This window comes from Panthera tigris, chromosome B2 (genome assembly GCF_018350195.1).
Source record: "Panthera tigris isolate Pti1 chromosome B2, P.tigris_Pti1_mat1.1, whole genome shotgun sequence".
NCBI lineage: Eukaryota > Metazoa > Chordata > Mammalia > Carnivora > Felidae > Panthera > Panthera tigris.
Window position 1 is genome coordinate 112,671,437 of NC_056664.1, and position 24,782 is coordinate 112,696,218.

General features: G+C 37.7%; 2 protein-coding genes and 1 long non-coding RNA gene across 17 annotated transcripts in view; 2 read left to right on the forward strand and 1 right to left on the reverse strand.

Annotated features, from left to right (window-relative positions):
• NCOA7 (nuclear receptor coactivator 7) overlaps positions 1-14,586 on the forward strand; it is a 154,997-nt gene extending 140,411 nt beyond the window's left edge. For 3 of the 4 annotated variants that reach the window (XM_042987117.1, XM_042987118.1, XM_015536001.2), the window contains 3 exons: positions 11,032-11,127; positions 11,566-11,639; positions 12,014-14,104. In XM_042987117.1, the coding sequence (XP_042843051.1) occupies positions 11,032-11,127; positions 11,566-11,639; positions 12,014-12,149 (306 nt within the window). In that variant the 3' untranslated portion in view covers positions 12,150-14,104. Of the gene's footprint in view, positions 1-11,031; positions 11,128-11,565; positions 11,640-12,013; positions 14,105-14,476 lie in introns of those variants that run through there. The other variant, XM_042987116.1, reaches the window with a different exon arrangement.
• LOC102961929 overlaps positions 1-24,782 on the reverse strand; it is a 31,629-nt gene that overhangs the window by 916 nt on the left and 5,931 nt on the right. Inside the window, exon 4 of one of the 5 annotated variants that reach the window (XR_444511.3) lies at positions 24,604-24,730. The exons of the other annotated variants lie outside the window; for them this stretch is intronic. This is a non-coding gene — a long non-coding RNA (uncharacterized LOC102961929). Of the gene's footprint in view, positions 1-24,603; positions 24,731-24,782 lie in introns of those variants that run through there. 5 annotated transcript variants of the gene reach the window in all.
• LOC102961283 (tRNA (guanine(10)-N2)-methyltransferase homolog) overlaps positions 17,117-24,782 on the forward strand; it is a 100,947-nt gene continuing 93,281 nt past the window's right edge. For all 8 annotated transcript variants that reach the window (XM_042987126.1, XM_042987120.1, XM_042987121.1 and 5 more), the window contains exons 1-2: positions 17,117-17,205; positions 19,265-19,391. The gene's annotated coding sequence lies outside the window, so the exon portion shown is untranslated. The remainder of the gene's footprint in view (positions 17,206-19,264; positions 19,392-24,782) is intronic.

Genomic DNA, 24,782 nt, shown 5'->3' on the forward strand with positions numbered 1-24,782 from the left:
GGAATGTTTATAGGTTTCTTTCATATACTACTTAGTCAGGCATTTGCTCCACAAAAGGAAGACGTCTCATCTGCTATTTATTCACTTTGGTCTGGTCTGTGTTATATCAAGATGAAATTCCTTTACATTTGTAAGATATAGATGTCATTCTTTTCTCTTTCTGTCATGGAAGCAGGTTTTATTCAACAGTCTTTCATTTATTCATATGTTCAGAAAATGTATGAGTGCCTGTTACATATGGGGCACTATTAAGCCCTGGGGAGGTTGCTGTGAAGCTATATAATTGGCATCATTTTAGGGGAATAGATCTTTGCTATCATAATTTGTCTTAGGAGAAATTAGTGGAGACATGGGAGTACTGAAGGCACTGTCTTTCTCAACTGTGATCTTTTCTGGGACTTTATTGCTGTGTTACTATAGATAAAGAAGTATGGGGAGAAGTTTATTATCACGGTTACTGTTATTATTTCTTGATTGATGACACTTTATTTAATCATGATCCAGCTGGGTACAGTCAAGGTAAAAAATTAAAATAATAACAAAGGTTGGGGCACCTGGGTGGCTCAGTCCATTAAGTGTCAGACTTTAGCTCAGGTCATGACCTTGTGGTTTGTGGGTTAGAGCCCCATGTAAGGCTCTGTGCTGGTGGTGCAGAGCCTGCTTGGGATTCTCTCTCTCTCTCTCTCTCTCTCTCTCTCTCTCTCTCTCTGCCTCTCTGCCTCTCTGTGCCTCTCCCCTGCTTGTGTAATCTCTCTCTCTCTCTCTCTCTCTCTCTCTCTCTCAATAAATAAACTTTAAAAAATTTAAAAAGTAATAACAACGAAGTACGTGTAAAATGGAATTACTCAGGGATTCAGTGAAATGTTTGAGATGTTGGATGCTATGTTTTAGATGAGACATGGCTAGATGGCTTTAGACCACACACAAACCCTCACCATAAGTATAGATTAGTTCTCGTACTAGTTTACCAAAAGATACCACATTTGTTGGGGAAGGTGTTGGCAACACAGAGCAGGTGTGCCGCACAATTCCACCAAGCTTCCTGTCAGCAGGCATGTAAAGGAGGCCTGTACCTGAAGGCTCCTCTATTCATCAGAAGATGTAGTCTTACTGAATCTGGTACCCTGGAGGCGCTTGTGTTTGAAAACACCTGGATACCAACTCTGCTTTCCACACCCCATTCACCCCCAAGGCAAGAATGTGGCTTTGCTGTGTTTGAGGACATGATAGAACAACACCTGTAAATCTGTCTGGGAATGAATTATGGAAAATTCTAATATAAAAGAATTACATATGCAGAATGGTAGCAGTAAGGAGCTCTGCAGAATCCGTCAGTGAAACAGCCATAACTGGTAGAAATTATAAAAACAATAATCACTTAAAGTCTCTGAAAATTGTCCTAAGGGCATACAGCAAGTGAAGAAACATTTATTTAAGAAAATCTAATAAATCACTAGTACTAGTGAGATTCTGTGGCATTTGAAGCACAACCTGCTTCCTTCCCTGCAGCCCTCAGTTCAGACTGATGGAAGCTCCTGTGTGGACAAGAAGATGGGGTTCCCACTTCCCCCAGCTCCCATGCAAGGGCTATGATATACTTTCTAGGGGCAGGTCCCCAGCACTTCTTATAACCTACCCAAGATCGGTGTTTCAGAGGCTAAATTCCAGGCAAGTATGGCTTAGAGGTAGAGGATTCTTTTCTTCTACCCAACCTCTATTCATAGGGGAGATGCTCTACCTTAGGCATAGGAGAAAATAGGAGTATAAAGCCCTTGCCTCAGCTCTTAGAGCAGACATTCCATGCCAGCTGAGGCAAGCCAAGACCAGTGGCTGCTGCTTCGCCCACCAGAACCCCTGGCTCCTAGCTCTAGGAGAAAAGGTGGATCATAAGACACAGAGTTCTGCTAACCTCCTCCGATGGACACACCCAAGTTAGAATTATAGAACAGTTCTCTCTGAAAAAGACCTGAACACTAGCAGAACAGATCTTCTATAACACAGGACAGAAAAAAAAAAAGACAAAAAGAAGCCACATCAAGATGGGTAGAAGGGGCAGAAAAGCAGTCTTGACAGGAACCCCCCTAGCGACCCACAAGAGGGAGAGAGATCCCAAAACATGCAGCTCCTCTCTGAGAATCTAGGGTCCCACATTAGACACACTAGCCCATGGGACCTGCACCAGAGAGGCAGACCCCCAAAATAACTGTCTTTGAAAACCTGAGGCTAATTTTCAGGAGAGCACAAGGGCTGTAGGAAAGGAAAATTCCATCATTGAGGGGCCACACATGGACTCATTTGCTTTGAGTCTCAACACAGAGGCAATAGCTTGAGAAGCACCTGGACCACATGTGAGGAAGATCTGTTGACTAGTTTTAGAAAGTATACCAGCGGGGCAGGAGTCTGATGGAGATCTCTCTGTGGATACAGGCACTGGAGGGTGCCATTTTTTTACACTACTTCCTTGCTACCCTAGTGCTGGTGGGTGGTGTTTTTGGTGCTGTCATTTTCCCTTGCTAGTGCTACAGGCTTACCCTGTGTTCCCCTGTAACCCCACCCCACCAGGCTGGCCCAGTGCTCATCCAGCTCGGCCTCTACCCTGCCACACCAGGCACTTAGGCTAGCTCTAGTCCTGTGCTCATCCACCACAGACTCTCTCCAGCCCTTGCACTCATCCACTTGTCCACTATGGCCCTCGTCAGATCCCTTGCACATGGTCACCCCAGCCTGTGCTTATCTGCCACAATCACTGTCCTGCTAGACACAGTGGGCAAACTTGCCCTGGCCTGGCCCCTGTCCATGGCAGAGATCCCCTCAGCCCTTGCCCCACCAGGTGTGAAAAGCAGCCTACCTCTGGCCTCCTCCAGACCTGGCAGTACTTACAAAAGCAGGTATGAGGTTAAAAGACAAAAAAGTAAAGATAACAAACTAAGTAGTGTGTGTGTGTGTGTGTGTGTGTGTGTGTGTGTGTGTGGAGAGAGAGAGAGAGAGAGAGAGAGAGAGAGAAAATCAATAAGAAAACACTGACCTTAAATGACACATTAAACCAGATGAACTTTGAATAGATATATACAGAACATCCCATCCAAAACCAGCAGAATACACATTCTACTCGTGTACATAGAACATTCTCTAGGAAAGATCACATGTTAGGCCACAAAACAAGTCTCAGTAAATTCAGTAATACTAAAATTATATCAAGCATCTTCTCTGTACACAGTGGTATGAAACTAAAAATCAATTACTGAATTACCAATAGGCCATTGAAAAAAATGAAAGAAGAAATTTTAAACATACATAGAGAAAAATGAAAACAGAAATACCACATACCAGAATCTATGAGATGCAGCAAAAGCAATTCTAAAAGAGAAGGTACATGGCAATATAGACCTGTCTGAAGAAACAAGAAAAATCTCAAGTAATCTAACTTTACACCTAAAGAAACTAGTGGGGGGGGAAAAGAACAAGCCCAAAATTAGTAGAAGGAATGAAACAATAAAGATCAGAGAGGAAATAAATGAAATAAAAATTTTTTTTCATAAGAAATAGAAAAGATCAGTGAAACTAGGAACTGGTTCTTTGCAAAGATAAAACAAATTTGGCAAACTTTTAGCTAGATTCACCAGAAAAAAAGAGGGCCCAAATAAAATCAGAAACGAAAGAGAAGTTAACAACTGATATCACAGAAATATAAAGAATTATAAGAGACTACTATGAACAGTTATATACCAGGAAATTGAACACCCTAGAAGAAATGGACAAGTTCTTGGAAACATACAATCTTCCAAGACTGAATCATGAAGAAATAGAAAATCTAAACAGACTGATTATTAGTAAGGAGATTGAATCAGTAATCAAAAACTTCCCAACAAACAAAAGTCCAGGACCAGATGGCTGCACTGGTAAATTTTATCAGACATTCAAAGCAGATTTAATATGTATTCTTCTCAAACTCTTCCAAAAAATTGAAGAGGATGTAACACTTCCAATCTCAATTATTTTATTTTTATTTTACATTATATTTTATATTTTAGTTCATTTTTTAAATATTTTATATTTCTGTTATTTTATATTTTTTATTCTTAAATTCTAATTAGTTAACATATAGTACAATGTTGGTTTCAATTCCAAACTCGTTTTATGAGGCCAGCATTAGCCTGATATCCAATACCAGACAAAAGAGAAAAAAAAGAAAATTACAGGCCATTATCATTAATGAACATAGATGTAAAAATTCTCAAAAAAAATGGTAGCAAACCAAATCCAACAATACATTAAAAAACTTATACACCATGATCAAATGGGATTTATTCCAGGAATGCAAGGATGGTTAAATATTTGCAAATCAATCAATGTGATATGCCACATTAACAAAGTGTAAGTTAAATTTCATAATGATCATCTGAATAGGTACAGAAAAAGCATTTGATAAAATTCAACATCCATTTATGATACTCTCAACAAAATAAGTGTAGAGGGAATGCACCTCAACATAATAAAGTCCATATAACAAATCCACAGCTAACATACTCACTGGTGAAAAGCTGAAAGCTTTTCCTCTAAGGTCACAGACAAGGATGCCCACTCTCTCCACTTTTATTGAACATATTATTGGAATTCCTGGCCAGAGCACTTAGACAAGAAAAAGAAATAAAAGGCATCCAAATTGGAAAGGAAGAAGTAAAACAGTCACTATTTGCTGATGATATGATACTTTATATAGAAAACTCTGAAGACTCCACCAAAAACCTGTTAGAACTGCTAATAATTCAGTAAAGTTCCAGGATACAAAATCAATCTACAGAAATCAATGGCATTTCTTTTTTTTTTTTTTTTTAATTTTTTTTAACGTTTATTTATTTTTGAGACAGAGAGAGACAGAGCATGAACGGAGGAGGGTCAGAGAGAGGGAGACACAGCACAGAGCTGGACGCAGGGCTCGAACTCACGGACCGCGAGATCATGACCTGAGCCGAAGTCGGCCGCTTAACCGACTGAGCCACCCAGGCGCCCCTCAATGGCATTTCTATGCACTAATAATGAATTATCAGAAAAATTAAGAAAACAGTCCTTTCTACAATTGTATCAAAAACAGTAAAATAACTAAGAATAAATTTAACCAAGGAGGTGAAAGACCTGTCCACAGAGAACCATAAGACTCTGGTGAAGGAAATTGAATAAGACACAAATGGAAAATATGAGTTCAAAGAATCAATAGTGTTAAAATGTCCATACTTCCCAGAGTTTATACAGATTCAATGCAATCCCTGTCAAAATTCCAGTGGTATTTTTCACAGAACTAGAAAAAATAATTTTAAAAAAATTGTATGAAACTACAAAAGGTGCCAAATAGCCAAAGCGATCTTGAGGAAGTAGAACAAAACTGGAAGTATTACACTCCCTGACTCAAACTATATTACAAAGCTTTAGTAGTTAAAACAGTATGGCATTAGCATAAAAACAGACACACAGATCAATGCAACATATATCCGCACATATATGGATGATTTATGACAAAGGGGCTTAGAACATACAGCAGAGAAATGACAATGTTTTCCATAAATGATGCTGGGAAAACTAGACAGCCACATGCAAAAGAATGAAATTGGACCACTGACTTACATCATGTACAAAAATTAATTCAAAATGGATTAAAGTTTTGGACACGATAACTGAAACCATAAGTTTCATGGAAGAAAACATAGTAGGTAAACTCTGTGACATCTATTTTAGTGATGTTTTTGTGAATCTTAATCCAAAGACCAAGGAAACAAAAGCTAAAGTAAACAAATGGGACATTGAACTGAAAAGCTTCTGCACTGCAAAGGATAGGGAACCTACTAAATGGGAGAAGATATTTGCAAATCATATATCTAACACAGGATTAATATCCAAAATATATAAAGAACCCATATGACTTTACCAAAAAAAAATCAAACAATTGGTTAAAAAATGGGTGGAGGATCTGCACAGACATTTTTCTAATGAAGAGTTACAAATGGCCAACAGGCCCATGAAAAGATGTTCCAACATCATTAATTATTAAGCAAATGAAAATCAAAACTACAATGAGATATCATCTCACACTGGCTGGGATGGTTACATCAAAAACACAAGAAATAACAAGTGTTGGTGGGGATGTGGAGAAAAGGGAACCCTCACACACTGTTGGTAAGAATGTAAATTGGTGCAGCCACTATGAAAAACAGTATGGAGATCCTTCAAAATGTTAAGAGTAGAATTACCATGCTATCCAGCTATTCCTCTACTGGGTATTTACTCAAAGAAAATAAAAACATTAATTCAAAAAAATATATGCATCCCAGTGTTCATAGCAGCACTATTTACAGTAGCTAAGATATGGAAACAACCTAAATGTCTATCTATGAATGCATGGATAAAGAAGATGTGGCATATATACACATGGGTGGATATGCATACTGGAATACTACTAAACCATAAAATTGATTGAAATCTTGTCATTTGTGACAACATGGATGGATCCTGAGGGTATTATGTTAAATGAAATAAGTCAGGAAAAAGAAACAGTATGATTTCACTCACGTGGAGTCTAAAACTACAAAAAAATAAATAAAAACAAAAACTTAGACACAACAGATTGATGGTTAAAGGGAAAGGGCAGTAGGTTGTATGCAAAGTGGAAAGAAGGGGTCAAAAGTATGGTTGATGGGTGGTAACTGGATCTATGGAGATGGTCACTTTGTAATGAATACAGATGTTAAATTATAATGTACATCTGAAGCTCACGTAATATTACATTATCAACTTAATCTCAATACAAATTTTTAACTCTTTATGAATATGTAAAAAGAAAGGATGGAGGGTACACAGATTTTGAAGCTTTCCCAAAGGAACTGACTTTATTTAGAAGAGTATGGAGAAGTTCAAGTCAAAGGATACTCTAGAAAATGATGAAAAATTTGGTGGTAGACAATTAAGAGGAGGTTGGCATCTGCATGAAGACAACAAGCCAAACTGAAGACCATCTAGTCTACCAGAGAGAACCAGGAAAAGAGACCACTAATGAGGGCCTTCCTGGAGTCAGGGTAAATTTCATAAACTGGCCAAAGAAACCCCTGCAAAGGGGCTCAGTTTTAGTCAAATTAGACTGTGGAGAAATATACGCCATAAGGCATTGTGGAAAATAGAGCGATCATCAGGCAATTGATAAAGTCTGATTTATACTAGCTTAATTCCAGTGAGGTGCAGAAATGTTACTCCCTTATTGCTCAATTAAATTTCTCAGTTTTTGTGGTAATTTTGTTATATATATTACATTGATATATATTAAAAACCCAAAAATAAATTGTTATGATTATTACTTTATATAAATTTTCCTACTAAAGAAGCTGAGAGGGGGCGCCTGGGTGGCTCCATCGGTTAGGCGTCCGACTTCGGCTCAGGTCATTATCTCACAGTTTGTGAGTTCAAGCCCCACGTTGGGCTCTGTGCCGACAGCTCAGAGCCTAGACTCTGCTTTGGATTCTGTGTCTCCCCATCTCTCGGCCCTTCCCCGGCTCATGCTCTCTCTCTGTCTCTCAATAATAAATAAATGTTAAAAAAAAAATTTTTTTTTTAAAGCTGAGAGAAGAAAGGAGAGCAAATATACATTTATAAATTTTGTTATATTAACCTTGTTTGTTTGGGTTTTTTTTCCACTTTTGGTTGTCTTAATTTTTTCCCCAAGGATTCCTTTGTTCCATTATTGCCAAATGTATTACATTTTTAATGGTTTAGACCCAACAATATCATTATATACATATTAATACAATTCCTTTCTAAATAAATTAATAGAAAAAAGAAAATAGACATTTTCTTATATAGCCACAATGCTATATACCTAACAAAACAGTAATTCCTTAGTATCATCCAATCTCTAGTCCTTAAGGTTTCCATGATTGCTAAGAAATGTTAGCTAAGAAAAAATATAATTAGAATCCTGAGAAGGTGAGTGGGTAAGGTGGCTTTTCCTATTCATTGATCAGAAAAGGAATAACTTTCTTCCACTTCTGGCCATTGCCCTTCTTGTCCTATTTTAAGCCCATGCTTTTAAAAAAAGATGCCTATCACAGCTATACTTTAGTTCTTTTACTGAAATATCACCAGAAGAAAGGAAATGGATTTTTGATGTATTTGTTACTGTTTTGTTTGTTCTTAGCAGCTCTAGGGAAAGGTTTGGTAGTAGGGAGTATGAAGAACATTGGTTAGAAAGAGTTTCTAGACTTCTACCCTGTCTAATTTTTAGTATTTCAGGTTGCCAGGAACTACGTGTAATTGGTAAAGAAGAGATTTCACAATGACTGTAATCCAATTATAATAATTTTGAAAAGTTATAAGACATTTTTCAGATAACCCCCATTTATTGTTTTTTTTTTAATTTACTTATTTAACTTCAAGTTACTTCACATACAATGTAGTATTGGTATTAGGAGTAAAACCTAGTGATTCATCACTTACAGAGTGCCCTCCTTAATGGCCATCACCCATTTAGCACATTCCCCCTCCCAGTTCCCCTCCAGCAACCCTCAGTTTGTTCTCTATATTTAAGAGTCTCTTAGGTTGGCGTCCCTCTCTGTTTTTATCTTATTTTTCCTTCCCTTCCTCTATGTTCATCTGTTTTGTTTCTTAAATTTGTTTTAAATTTAATGAGTGAAATCCTATGATATTTGTCTTTCTCTGATTGATTTCACTTAGCATTCTTCACAGAGCTAGAACAAACAATCCTAAAATTTTTATGGAACCAGAAAAGACCCCAAATAGCCAAAGTAATGTTGAAAAAGAAAACCAGACCTGGAGGCATCACAATTCCGTACTTCAGGCTGTATTATAAAGCTGTAATCATCAAGACAATATGGTATTGGCACAAAAACAGACACACAGATCAGTGGAATAGAATAGAGAACCGAAATGGACCCACAAATGTATCGCTGACTAATCTTTGACAAAGCAGGAAAGAGTATCCAATGGAAAAAAAGACAGTTTCTTCAGCAAATGCTGGGAAAATGACAGTAACGTGCAGAAGAATGAAACTGGACCACTTCCTTAAACCATACACAAAAATAAGCTCAAAATGGGTGAAAGATCTATGTGTGAGACAGGAAACCATGAAAAAACTAGAGGAAAAAATGGGCAGCAACCTCTTTGACCTTGGCTGCAGCAGCTTTTTACTGGGCATGCCTCTGGAGGCAATGGAAATAAAAGCAAAAATGAACTGTTTATCTCATCAAGATAAAAAGTTTCTGCACAGTGAAGGAAACAATCAACAAAACTAAAAGACAACCAGAGGAATGGGAGAAGATACTTGCAAATGACATATCAGATACAGGGTTAATATCCAAAATCTATAAAGAACTTACCAAACTCAACACCCAAAAAGCAAATAATCCAGTGAGGAAACAGGCAGAAGACATGAATGGACACTTTTCCAAAGAAGACATCCAGATGGCTAACAGACACATGAAAAGATGCTAAACATCATTCATCATCAGAGAAATACAGATCAAAACCACAGTGAGATATCACCTCACACCTTTCAGAATGGCTCAAATTAGCAACTCAGGAAACAACAGATATTGGTGAGGATGCAGAGAAAGGGGAGCACTATGCCACTGTTGGTGGGAATGCAAACTGGTGCAGCCACTTTGGAAAACAGTATGGAGATTCCTCAAAAAACTAAAAGTAGAACTACCCAGCAATTACTCTACTAGGTATTTATCCAAAGGATATAAAAATGCTGATTTGAAGGGGCACATATGTACCCCAATATTTATGGCAACATTATCAACAATAGCCAAATTACAGAAAGAGCCCAAATCTCCATCGACTGATAAATGGATAAAGAAGATGTGGTCTGTGGGCCCCTGGGTGGCTCAGTCAGTTAAGCATCGGACTTTGACTCAGGTCATAATCTCACCATTTGTGAGTTTGAGCCTCGCATCAGGCTCTGTGCTCACAGCTTGGAGCCTGGAGTCTGCTTCAGATTCTGTATGTCTCCCTCTCTCTCTGTGCGTCGCACCCCCCCCCCCCGCCCCCGCTCATGCTCTGTCTCTATCAAAAACAAACATTTAAAAATTTTTTAAAAAGATGTGGTATATGTATGCAATGGAATATTATTACTTGGCAATCAAAAAAGAATGAAATCTTGCCATTTGCAACAACATGGATGGAACTAGAGTGCATTGTGCTAAGATAGCCTCCATTTGAAACAGTGATTCCCAAGTGGGTTTTGAAGTAGACGGTATATCAGAATCACTTAGGGACATTTTCAAAATATAATGTTCACTCTTGCCAGCTCTCACCCTTGCAAGCACTGCTCAGGATGTGAGGAGGATAGGAAGCTGGGACAGTGGGCCCACATAATCCTGAAAACCCTGCTTATTCAAACCCTCAGTAAGGAAAAATGGACAAATTATTGGTTCAAATACATCTAAATCACCCCTAAAGCCCATTGTATTATGGAATTATTTTTTTCTTAAAAGGCATTTCAGCTGAGAGATATTAGATCACTTATGTTAAGGATACAGTTTTAATAAGCATGTTGAGAACTAATTTTTATAAATCAAAAGAGAAAACATTTATTATTTCTGGGTAAATATCTGGCCTTGAATCCACTTATAAAACACTTAAGACACATGATTTTGTTCTTTCAACCACTCATTTCAGTGTGCAAGGTGCTTGTTGTTGTTTAATGTTCCCACTATGTCATCCATATTCACTAAAGGAAATTTGACCCCATAGTAGACTTTGGAAGTCCTTTAAAATTGGAATAATCGTTGGCCTTTGTCAAATAAGTTTCCCTTGAGCCACTTGAGTTTCAATTAGAACTAGGGATATTTTATTTATCTGCTTGTTGGGGGTGAGCTTTTTTATTTAAGAACTCAAATTTAGTAATGGTCTTTGCTGAAAGAGGGTTAATGATATCTCAGAGCAGGATTATGTTAAAATATTTCAGAACGCCACTCTTTGGGACATTTAGGTTTGAAAGTAGATAATGTTTCTGTTTTCTTTTGACAGATTTTTGGAGCATATGCAACTCATCCTTTCAAGTTCAGTGACCACTATTACGGCACTGGTGAGACTTTTCTCTACACATTTAGCCCCAATTTCAAGGTATGTAAATGAAAGAAATACCTAAATTCCCAATGTCCCAGTGTCAGGAGTCTGGATGGGGTTGGAGGTGGGGGACTATCATGGGAGCAGCAGCTGTCCCATAACCTCATTTGGACTCTTTCTAGCCTGGGTCAGCTTTTCATGGTTGTAGCACACAAAGTGCTTTTAGGGCCCCTCATTGGGCCTTGGAAACTGCTCTTGTGCATGTTCTGGGACCCAGGGAGGGATAGCAAGTCAGAGCCAACATGTGCTTGAGAGGTCTTTCCTCTCATAACCCCTTTGAAGCTCTCATCCTGGTGTAGGAAAGATCTGCCAATTAGGAACTTCCTCAGCTAATGGGCAGTTTCCTTCTCTACAGAGGTATTATCCTAATAATTCCCTCTTCACTGATTCTCCAGATTGAAATGTCTGTTCTCTGTCTTGTGTTTCTATCCTAAGGTCTTTAAGTGGAGTGGAGAAAACTCATACTTTATTAATGGAGACATAAGTTCTTTGGAACTTGGTGGTGGAGGGTAAGGTTTTTGTTGTTGTTATTTATTTACCACCTGACCTGTGAGAGTCTGTTTTGACCCAGATAACCAAAACCTTGTGTCAGGTGATTTTAGCTAGGCCATGTGCTTAGAGTAATTAGGACAGTGGCCTAACATAGGATGCTAAGAATCAGAGATGAAATGATTTATGTGTCTAAATGATGGACTACTATCACTTGTCTTTTGGGAAAGATGGGTCATTTAAATGAAATAAAGGAAATGTAGACTTTGTTTTACAAGCAGTTTAGGGTTTTGTCTGTCTATAGCATAAAGGAAAGATGAGGCGAGGGAGGGTAGAAGGTATGCCACGTGAGATTGAAATGTTTTCACCTTTTTTGTATTTTTGATCTTTTCAGGGGACGATTTGGTTTATGGCTAGATGCTGATTTATACCATGGACGAAGCAACTCCTGCAGCACTTTCAATAATGATATTCTTTCCAAAAAGGAAGACTTCATAGTTCAAGACCTCGAGGTATGGACATTCGAGTGAAATTCAGACTGCCTTAAAATACCACATTAAAAAGATTGGGTTCCATCAGCCCTCCTAAAGCTGGCTGGAAGACCTAGCCACAGCCCAGACTGCTTCATCCCACCATAACGCTTTCTTTCTGCCATCATCTCAGAGCATGGTCACATTGCAGAGAGTTTCTGAAAGGTCCATGTGGAGGGCAGACAACAAAGAAAGAATTTTGAAGTCCGGATTGTTGAAAGACTTTATGCTCCCACTTCCTTCAAATCCATGCAGTGAGGAATCAAAATATTTATAGATGTATGAGTTGAATGCTATTTTTATTTTTGGTAACTGTGAAAAAAAAAAGATACTGTGGAAATATATACATGCCTTGTGTATTTATCAACATAATTTTCATTACCAAAATGTACAGCATACTATTGTTTGCCATGGAAAAGCTTAGTTTCACTTAGAAAAATTGGAAGTGCTCAGCACTTAAAGGGAATATATGATTTTTTTAATTGTCTTATTTATTATTTCTAGAATATTGTCTAAAATGTGTTGGCAGTTTTTCTTTTAATGTGTCAAATCTTGAAATAAAGAAATGTATACATTTTGTGCTATGTTTTGGCAACAAACCCATTTGATTTATATAGTTTTATATTGAATTTTCTTTTGCCCTGATTGTTTAGGGTGATAGGTCTTAAGCAGCATAATTCTGAATTTTTAAAAACTCATTACCAATGTTTATTGATTTGACTGTTGTAGGCCATCTTTCCATTTAGCCATTAAAAAGATACATTTTTACTTACTCTGAACATAATTGTTGTAAAGAAGAAGCCATTTCTCACAGTTGTAAATTGATATTTACAGAAATGGATACCTTTCTGAATCTAGACTTAGAACAAACCCTGCTTTGAACAGAAAGTGTTTTGCTTCTTATAATATCATGTGTGTTAATAACAAAAACTTTATTTTCATAGTGTTTTGTGCATAATTTCCCCCAAGTTCTTAAATTAATGAACAGGCCTCTGTTTTCAAAGAGACTGAATGTTTTCATTTCTGCATATTTTATACCAAATGAAAAATGTCAAATTAGCCCAATTGTTTTGGTTTCTAGACTCTTTCATTTGAGAAAAAGCAATGCAAAGAAATGCATTCATACAAAAATTGGAATAAAAAGTAAAAACTATTTCTAACATCAACCCATTTTCACATCATAAAATACTCTTTGTTAAAAATGCTAATAAAGCCTTGGTAAAAACTAAACAATATTACTGATTGCCAAACTTTTATGAAAGCCAAAGACTGCTAATGGAAAAAATTTCTAAATAATAGCCAAAGCTGAGAAGTGGTCTGTCATAAATTACGCCCCCTGTGATCTTTGAAAGGGAACATAAATAACAAGTAGTATTTATATACCTGCATTTAAAAAAATGAAACCATCTTTAGAATGTAGCCTTAAGCTGGCATAATATTTCCTAATTTAGATTATTCTCTTATTAGAATATTTACAAAAGAGAACAAATGCCAAGTGGCCTCCTGTCAGATCAGCAATTATTTTACCCTACTCACATTACATGCAAGTTGAAATGAATTCTATTAAATCTTAAATATATACCCTGGTGTGCTTTCACCCAGGTTCTCCTATTGAGAACTCTTGATTAACAACATATTGACAGTTTAACCTTAATCTGCTCGTTAAATGATGTGTTGGTGTGAGATATCAGGAATGTCTCATGATGATCAAGTTTACCATTTATGCCATTTGCAACCATATGCTATTAATGAACAAAATGGTCATTTTGCATATAGTTCACTCCTACCTAGTTTAGTCCATGATATTATACTTGTGAGAGCATATCCAGATGCTGTGTTCTCTATTTAAAACAGTATTGTCCAATCAGAAATGTGTGGCCCTTCATTTATGGATATTGAGTATATGTAATGCAGTGCTAGCCCAATATTTTCAATAAAGGAATTTATGCATCCAGTGTGATTTTCTTTCCTGAGGATTCATTCAACAGGTATTTATTGGATGCTAGAAGTTTTACTTGTGTGAGAGGATGATGAAATATGCAAGATTAAACAAGGTCCAGTATTCATGTTTTACTGCTGCCTTGGAAAGTCCCTTTTTGTTCCCAGTAGCCACCCTCTTACTTTCTCATCAGCTCATGAAAACCCCTGTTACAGTTACTAGAGATAACTCTTGGCTCTACCTACCAGTTTCTCTGTTCTTAATCCTTCTAGCTGTTCTTCGAATAGTTCTTTTTAACATCTCTCTTGACATACTTCCTAATATCAATGAAGGATCTTACCGTCCGATCAATATTTTTGATCCCAGCTATCCTGTCTCTGCCCCCTAGGTCCTACAGATGAAGATGTCAGTTTTCATTGCTTCTCAATTTCTCAGTTCATGAATCTACATCAAAAGACTAGGGTGCAAGGGAGCAAACTAATGTCTCACTAGGCTCTGTTGAAAATGGTTTAGATCTATGCCCATGCTACAAGTCACCAGGGACATCCTGAATGAGTGTAAGACATATTATTGCCCTTTATTTTATGTCCTTTTCTTTATTTACTTTTAAAGTTTTAAAGCCTTGTGAAACAAGACTAACAAAAGAACACTTTGCTTTTGAGGAAGGCATTGAGAGTCTCTTAAACAAGAAAGGGAAGCTAAGATTCATGTTCTTTTTAAGATGCCTAACTTATTTTTACAAATATAAGCATACAAAGAAAGAAAAGGAGGTCTAAGCCAAAGGGAGTTCCAGAAATTCTAGGTCAGTTACACTTACCCCTTATGCAAATATCAAAAGTTCCTCTGACCACTTCCTTCTGCCCAATTGGGTCACACAGTTTTTCTCAGAGGAAACCCTAACCTCAGAGCATCACATCCTCTGCTCCCACCTCCTTGCCTAGGACTATTATCCATAGTGATTCCCTAACAAAATTGTCTTTACTGAGAAAATTAGTCTTTACAATTCACACCAAAATCTAAGGTCTTACTACCCTCCTTTCTAATTCAAATTTCTAGTGGTTCAGAATAAAAACTAGATAGGGCCTCCTTGGTGTGGTCAAACCACCAAAATGGTGTTTCTTGATAAAATATCTTTGAGGATCTATTGTTTATTTTCTAGATGAGTGCTGCTCAATAGAACATCCTACAGTAATATAAATTTTTCACTGTCCTTTATGGTAGCCACTAGCTACCATTAATAGTGTTGAACACTTGAAATGGGACTTGGGGAACTGAAGAGCTGAATTTTTAATTTTAGTTCATTTAAATTTAGCCATATGTGGTCAGCAGCTGCCATTTTGAACAGCACAGTTCTAGATGAAGATTTGACACAGCCTAATTGTATTTCATCAGCAATTCATCAGCAATCAACTCAGATTATTATTTCCTCACCAGAAGAGAACTTTTAGTTCTGAGTCCTTTCATTTATGCTATTATCTACATGTGTGGCACCACCTAAAATAACAGTGTGTGTCTTACTGTTTAGGTGAGCAACCAGGGAGCTGAGTTCCCTGAATCCTTCCACACTGAAAACTTGAATCTCTATAGGATTACTGAAAACCTCTCCCAGGCCTTGTTTCAAATCAAGATTTTCTGCCATGGCCATCAGCATGTGTTTTGTTCCTACACTGGACATTCTACTGCTAATGGTAGTCCTGTAGGATGCCATATCCCTCACCAGGCACCCATCCACAATGCATGATAACCACAGGAAGGAAAAACAATTTATTCCTTACACAGAATTGTGCATCCAGTTTCAGAATCATCAAAGAATAATGAACTGCCAAGAGTGCCTCAATTAGGAATGCAAGATGGTACAGCCACTCTGGAAAACACTATGGACTTTCCTCAAAAAAACTAAAAATAGAACTACCCTACGACCTAGCAATTGCACTACTAGGCATTTATCCATGGGATACAGGTGTGCTGTTTCAAAGGGACACATGCACCCCCATGTTTACAGCAGCACTATCAACAATAGCCAAAGTATGGAAAGAGCCCAAATGTCCATCAATGGATGAATGGATAAAGAAGATGTGTGTGTATGCACACACACACACACACACACACACACACACACAAAATGGAGTATTACTCGGCAATTAAAAAGAATGAAATCTTGCCATTTGCAACTACGTGGATGGAATTGGGAGGGTATTATGCTAAGTGAAATTAGAGAAAGACAAAAATCATATGACTTCACTCATATGAGGACTTTAAGAGACAAAACAGATGAACATAAGGGAAGGGAAACAAAAATATAAAAACAGGGAGAGGGACAAAACAGAAGAGACTCATAACTATGGAGGACAAACTGAGGGTTACTGGAGGAGTTGTGGGGGGGGGCTAAATGGGTAAAGGGCACTAAGGAATCTACTCCTGAAATCATTGTTGCACTATATGCTAATTTGGATGTAAATTTTTAAAAATCAAAAATTAAAAATAAAATAAAAATTAAAAAATCCATTGTTACAGAAAAAAATTTAAAAGAATAATAAAATGACTGGTGGAAAAAAAAAAAAAAAGAGTGCCTCAAATAAGTTCTATTTGGTGACCAATCTTCTTTACTAAGCTTGCCAGCTGGGATGCCCGCTAGCAACATGCACACCCAGAGAACCTTGCATGTGGAGAAAATTTTCACTATCAACATGTTAGAATGAAGGGTGACCAAAAAGCATTAAAGACCATTAGATGATCTTATTGTCCTATTTATTCGTCAACAAGGGCCCATCATTTGACCAACCACTCCACTTCTAGGGTTACAAAAAGGAACCCTGATTTAGCTTCTTAGTAACCCTTGAGGAAAATGCTAAACAAGAAACACCAAGAAACACATTCACGTTCAATAAACTTGGATGACATGGCATGTTTTCTCATGTCTTGGCAGGTAAAAAAAATAATCCTCCTTACCTTGACATACTTTGAAAACAATGGAATTCAGCCAATGAGTTCAGCCTTTATTCCCTACAGCAATCCTTATTGGCTTAACCTCAATCTCCACTAGCTGATGGATCAACAGCATTTTACCTAACAGCTGACTCGGATCAGCCCTTTGATCTTTGAAGACTCCAGTTAACAGTAAGGATATTTCTACTAAGATATTCTGTGTTGAGGTATTGTGTCAACCTTTAGAGTTGTTAAAAGGCCCCATTATTACTCCATACCCAGCAAGGCCTCATCTTGTCCTCTTGCAGCATCTTGTTTCTCTATTAGGTTCTCCAAAGGGTCAGAACAGTGGATAGGTTTGACCTGGGGTGCCACAGGGAGAGTTCACCGTATAAGGCATAGGTCACATTATCAGATCATCCAAGTAGAACTCAAAGCTTCTAAGGACTTCAAAAGGAGCAGGCATAGTGCCTAAGGCATGGATTCTGGAGCCAAACATTCTGGGTTGGAATCTCAGCTCTAGAGCTTACTATTTATGTGAACTTGGTTAAGTAATTTAACGTTCATGTGCCTCATTTTCTTTAAGTGAGAATAATAATAATGACCACCCATGATTGTAGACCACCGTGATGATTAGAACGCTCAAAATAGTGCTCAGCATAAAGTAATCATTACTAAATAATAAAGGAATTCTTCCTTCAAATGGAGAAAAAAAAACTAATGATGTGAGTTGCAAAGGAAAATTCATTTTCTAAGAGAGCAACTTACTTATGAAAACTATTTTCAGACACATTGAAATGGCTCCTATTTGCTCTTTAGATATTTTTACTAAGGTTTTGTTTCCTTTTTTTATTACAAAAGTAATACATGTTCATGATAAAGTTTTCAAACAGTACAGAAGGCAATTCAGTAAAAGGCAGACATTTCTCCCTTACATTCCCAGAGGTAAAAAGCATCAAACTTCCTTGTGTTTCCTTCTGGATCATTTCTGTGCACATATACTTATTTATATCTTCTTCACATTAACAGAAGCATACTGTACATACTGTTCTTCAGTTGTCTTTCAAATTTAACAGTATACTGTGAACATTTTGTATCAGTATATGCGCTTCATTCTTCATTGCATGGGTCTGTCATTTTTAAACAGTTTGTCATTGATAGAATTTTTTTGGCTATTACAAATAATTGAGTAAGATCCTTCTATATAGTGTATATAGTGCCTTTATGAATGATATATGTTTTAGATAATTTTTAGCAATGAGCCAGAGTTATACTACACTTTTTGTTTAAAAAGATACTATTAATTATTCCTTCATAAAAGTTATACTAACTTGTTTACACCAACTATATATGAGTATGCCAGTTACCTCACACTCTCACCAACACTGATTATGTTCCTCTTTTTAATCTTGGCTAAAATGTTATCTTTTTTTTCACATCAATGATGTTGAACATCTTCCCACATCTATTGGCTATTTTTGTGTTTTTCCTGAATGTTCTGTCCAAGTCCTTTGCATTTTTTTCTATTAAGTTTTCATCATCTTACTGATTTGTAAGCATTCTTTGCATAGTCACAAAATCAGCCATACACACACACACACACACACACACACACACACACACACATATATACACACACATAATATTTTTTTCAGAGGGAGCCTGGGTGGCTCAGTTGGTTAAGCGTCTGACTCTTGATTTCAGCTCAAGTCATGGTCTCACGGTTTGTGGGATCGAGCCCTGAGTTGGGCTCTGTGTTGACAGTGCAGACAAAGCCTGCTTAGGATTCTCTCTCTCCCTCTCTCTTTGCCCTTCCCCTGCTCGTGTGCTTTCTCTGTCTCTCAGAATAAATAAATAAATGTTAAAAAATATATTTCATTCAGGTTATATTTTTAATATACATGAAGAGTTTCTTAATTATAATTGCTTTGTAGTCATATTTATTAATCACTTTCATTATAACTTCTGGGCCCTAATTTATTAGATCAAATTTATTTAGCATGATATCCACTCCTCACGTAAACATCTTCCAAAAGTATGTATCAACACAATCCTTCACCTTATCTAAAATTATCCTCTTGCTTATGCTATGCTAAATTACACACCCCTCTCATACTTCAGAATATTTAGAAATAACCTCCTCAAAGATAAATTCCACTTTGCACTAGCCAGTAATCATCCTGTTAATGCATGTCAATGTCTTCAGGAAAGGTTTTGGGACAAGAACTGAATGTTCATCTTATTCCCCCAGTGAGTTAGCTAGAGCTGAGCAGTGTTGATGGACAACTTCCTGGATCTCCAAACCGTGTCACAATGCCTTAAGGAACAACTGATGTGATAACAGTAATAACATGCTAAGGGAAGAATGAGGAGGACAGGTAACATTTACTGATCATGACTCACCTTCCATTTTTATATGTGTTATCTTATTTGATCCTCAAAATGAAGACAGTATAATTATTACCTCTGTTTTAAAGATGAAGAAACTGATTCTTCAGGAGAAGAAATCTTGCTTGAAGTCACAGAACTCTTGAGGGTTATAGCCAGGATATGTTTAGTTATGACTGACCCCAGAGCTGAGCTCTTAACCATAGCAGTACACTGACATTGTATAGTCTCTGCAATATCTCTACTACCTGGTTACCCACACTCTGCTTCACCACCTGAGGCACCAAAATCCACAGTCCTCTACTCTAGACAGAAAGCTCCTTAATGGCTGGAAGCTCCTCTTATGGCCAATCAGGTGTTATCTATCCTTATAACCCCAATGTTTGGCAGGGTGCATGATACCCTGGAGGCATTCAATAAATGTTTGTCAAGTTTAACTGAAGTGCATTACTGAAGGAAGTGAGCCCCAGAGAAGTTAATGGATTTGCCCAACATTCCACAACTAAGCATCAGAGTTGGGACTGAACCACAGGTTTTGGATTCCTGGCTCTCTTCCCCCTCCTCCACCCCATACAATATTCAATCACAAACTTCCAAGCATGTGTCTTAAGACTGTGGTGCAGGAAAGAATGATCCTTCCTCTAGCTCCTCAGGTACTTCCCTTTAGGTCTTAGGGTATAAGTGAGAGAAGACGGGAAGATATTTGGGGGGCATGGTGGTCGTGATGGTGGTGGCATGTGTGGTTGCCCTTGGGAGAAGAATTCCTTCATTTGTAGATCTCTTAGTTATTGGCATTCTGAAAAATGTAGGCTGTAGGGAAGTTCCAGGGCCTCAGGGATTTAGGACACTGGCTGGGGGTTACATTTCGTTTCCAAAAGCAAATCCTAGAAAATGGTTCTGAAGACCATTTAAATGAAGAGGAAACTATCCATTGAGTTTGCACTTAGGTTATGGGATTGAGAGAAGAGTGCTAAGTCAAATGATAAACTGGATTCTCTAGTCTAACTTATTGTGTTTATTTAGGAAGATTTATCAGGCAAAGACAAAAACAACCAAGAAGGACATTTTATAAGAGCATCTTTCATAAAGTAGATAATGTGGGTATGGGCAAGGTAATACAGTGTCTGATACTATGTAAGCATGTAGTAAATGTTAACTAGATCCTGCAACCTCCACTTATTAGCTGGTTTCTCATCTGTAACTGTTTCCTCTGTGCCTCAGTTTCCTTATCTGTCAAATGAGAGCAATAGTACCTTCCTCAAAGAGATATTGTGAGAATTAAATAGATTAATATATTTAAAGTGTTATTATAATACATACATTTACTTGTTTTTTCTTTACCCTTTAACTGTGTTTCTAAGATTCGTTCATGTTGTTACTGCAGCTATATTTTACTGTGTGTGTGTGTTAAATATTCCTCTGGTGAATATACCACTATTTATCCACTATTTATCCATTCTCCTGTCAGTGGATAGGGTTATTTGCAGCTTTGTGCTTTTTGTTATGTTTGGTTGACAAAATGTGAAAGACTCTCAATGGATGGAGCTGCTGGTCCCTGGGGCATGTGAATATTGGGTTTACAAAACCCCACAATGTTTCACAAAGCAATTGTATCATTTACATGCCCACCATAAGAATACCTAGTCCAACATCTGATATTGTTAAATTTCTTCATTTTTGCCATTTTCAAGGGTGTGCAAGGTTATTTCATTGTAGTTCTAATTTGCATTTCCCTACTAATGAGGATGAACATCTTCTAATATGTTTCTTGGTCATCCATGTTTTCTCTCTTATGAGATGCCTATTTATGCCTTCTGCCTGTTTCTTCTAGTCTGTCTTCTGGGAAGTGGTCACATGAAATCCTTGCTATTCCTGCCTTACAAATAATAAACATTAGTCAGCCTGCTAATCCTATCTACTTCTGATGAGGAGGACAAATAATTAATATGATGAAATCAGAGGTTCTCAGGCCCTACAAAGGTATTGTCTCAAAAGTCTCCCTGAAGCAGGCAGTATCTAGGGAAGGAGTGAAAAAAGAGGGTGTTTGTTGGATTACATTTTGCTTTGCAGATTTGGGCATGTATTGGTACTTATTAATCTGGTTACGTGATTTTTTTTAAGAAACATCATAAAGCAGTTTATTAAACATTTATTGAGTACTTATGAGATAGGTACTATTCTAAGCATGTTACATATATTCTCAATTAATATTCACAATAATTTATGATGGTCAGGAGATAAGATACTACTATTTCCCAATTGAGGAAATGGAAGCCCTGAAAAATTAATGACTTGTCCAAGGTAGAATTATTACATGGTGGAAAAAGTCTTCAAATGATAGAAACAGGCTTCCCCAGCCCATGCCTTTAACCACTCAGATAACCACAGAAGAGAGCGAGTTGGTTGGGAGTATAGCAAAGATGGAAGGAGGGCATGGTGGGTACCCAGAAGCCATTCGGAGAACTTATGGGCCTTTGGGGTCTATGCTGGGCAAGGATGAAAGTGAAGATGGGAGGGCAACTCAAAGAATTGAAGAAAGATCAAGAACAGAAATTACTAAGAAGTCAGGAAAGTGTCAAAGTTGCAGAGGTGTGAAGGGTCACTAGAGTTCTGGTTTTCAGAGCATGTGAGTAAACATAAAGTTAGGATTTTGCCACAGGAATGAGTTGTGTTAAAGAGGAATGGAGGCAAAGGGCAATGGAATCCAGGTGCTTGAGGAGCTGTGAATCATGGGCATGAAGGCTGTCTGAGATTACAGTGGGAGTCTGGCAGCATTTGTGTGGGCCAGGTGCTGAAGCTTTCAGTGAATCTGGGGGAGTGACCTTAAGCTGGTGGATGATGATGATTACACCTCATGCTACAGCATGAGACTCAAAAGGGGGCATAAACTGGGGATTTTCATACAGGTAAGAATGGAATCACCTGGAACTGGCAGCTAGAAGCTAGGAGAATATCAACACTGCATCCACATACCTCTCAGCATGTTGAAAGGCAGGGGGAAAAGCAGTTTTTGTTTGTCAGGGCTCAAGGGAAGTGATGTCTTTGGGGGGAAAGCCAGGTTTCACTTGAGGCAAGAAAGTGAAGGTATGGCTCTGTGAGGATGTTGAGGCTATAGAGAGTGCTTACGATGAAACTGTGGCTTCTGCAGTGGAAAGAGTTTCAAAGAGGTCAGCGGTGGAAAGAAGCTGGGGGAAAGAAGCATAGGCAATTTATGTATGAGTAAAGAGTTTGAGGGTAAGTAATAAGAACAGGAACGAATGGTGTAGATGAGTTATTTGGCCTTGAAGTTATAAAGAAATGCAAGTGTGGATCTGACTAAAAATTGACACTAACTCAAGATGGTGGGGTGTGCTAATTTACATAGTAGCTGTCTTCTGTCCATTGGGGGCAACAGAAAGTACCTCTGGTCCTACTGAAGGGGTGGAGGATAGCCCCCTCTATCAACCACCAATTAAATCGATCCTGAGTAGGTTGGTTCATCTTCCTGGGTCTCATTTTATCCACTTCTAAACCAGGGACAATAATATCTACCTCTCTGCATTGTCAGAGAATCAAATTAATGTACATACAAGAAAGTGCTTTAGAAAATTATAAAATGCCAGACAAAGGTAAGTTAGTACTACTGATTAGGGTGTTGGTTATATCGAACTTTGTTTATGCTGAATTCTTTATCAAAAATACAAAGTCCAAGTGTAACTTTGTTCCTGATAAAGTAAGAATTACTTTCAACAATTTGTTTGAAGACGTGGCTTTCAGGAAAGCACTATGGGGGAAAAAAAGCAGAAATGTTTGCATTACACCTGTACACAAATAAACAAAATAATTCATCAGGGGAATGGCTGGAGTCAAAGTTGTTGTAAGAAGGGATTTTTTTTTTTCTTTTGTCATCCTTTCCACTACAAATGACTTACAGTTTCCATTTAAGAACAACAATTCAGGACTTTCCTTCAAGCACTTTAGCAAAGCTCAAACAGCCACAAGTTGGGACTCTGGGCCACTTGCCAATATTTATTCAAAGAGAGTTTTAAGTAAGGCAGCCCAGTAACCAGAAACTGGAAATTTCTCTCCTTTCCCACAGATAAGCACTCCTCCCTCCCCTTCCTTCGCCTGACACGTCACTCATTCCAACAGATGGAGGCCAGTTCACATCTAATATTTAGTACCAGGCAATAGCCATTTTAGCCTGAAATATTTCCTTTTATACTGCTTTTCTTAGGGAAGGAGAAATGTGTTCATGCTTGTTTTCCTCTTACCTTCAGAAAAATCAAATTTTCTTAGGGCACCTGGGTGGCTCAGTCAGTTGAGTGTCTGATTTTGGCTCAGTCATGATCTTGTGGGTCCTGGGTTCAAGCCCCGCATCAGGTTTTGCACTGACAGCATGGAGCCTGCTTCGGATTCTCTGTGTCCCTCTCTTTCTGCCCCTCAATCACTCACACTCATGCTCTCTCTAGCTTTCAAAAATAAATATTTTTTAAAAATTAAAAGAAAAGAAAAATCAAATATTCTTGAGACACTGGTGAAATAGCAAAAAGTTATCTCCATTTACAAAATAGAAGCCAGGGAAGGTCTTTGTATTTATGTTTAGGAAATTTCTATTTAGGATGTGGAGAAGGGTGTCTACTGTGGAGACACAGTGTGAGATTAAGATAAATCCACCCACACACTCTCCCTATCTCACTGAAAAGGGAAGAGACACACTATACTGTATCCGATGTATAGTTGTACCAGTTCTATAGTCCATCTCTGCCAAAAATACAAACAAAATTTGCCTGAAAATGTCCTGTACTTTCTGATATCGGGGTTGAGCAACTCAAAAATTTATGGAATGAGATGTTTATTTATTAAACAGAATGATTAAAGGGAATGAAGTTCATCTGGAATCCTGAATTTTAAAAAAAATCTGTAAGGATATTTTCCTTGTGGTAAATGTAATATATTTTCATTGTTGAAGATGTAAAAAATACACATAAACAAAATCAAGGAAAAACATCAAACCATAACTTATCCATCCCGAGATCACAGTGCAAATATATTGGTATATATCCTTTTCGCATTTTCTTACAAATCCATATGTCTATATAACAGGGACTCATACTAGACGTAACATCGTGTAACCTACTGAGCATGCGCATGTGTCAAAGTACTGTGGTGCAGAGCACAGGTTCCCATCAAGCTGCTTGAGTTGGGGTCTCACCTCTGTCATTGATTAATGGGATGACACTGGGCAAGTTTCTTAATTATTCTGCCTATGGGATTGGAGGTTTTGAGCAGAGGAGTCACAGAATCTAGAAGTGGAAGGATCAGAATGCCATCAGCCGAGGTCAGAGGTCTGTGAATAAGAGGTTTATAGTAGGGTTATCAGCAGCAGTTCAATCTATTGG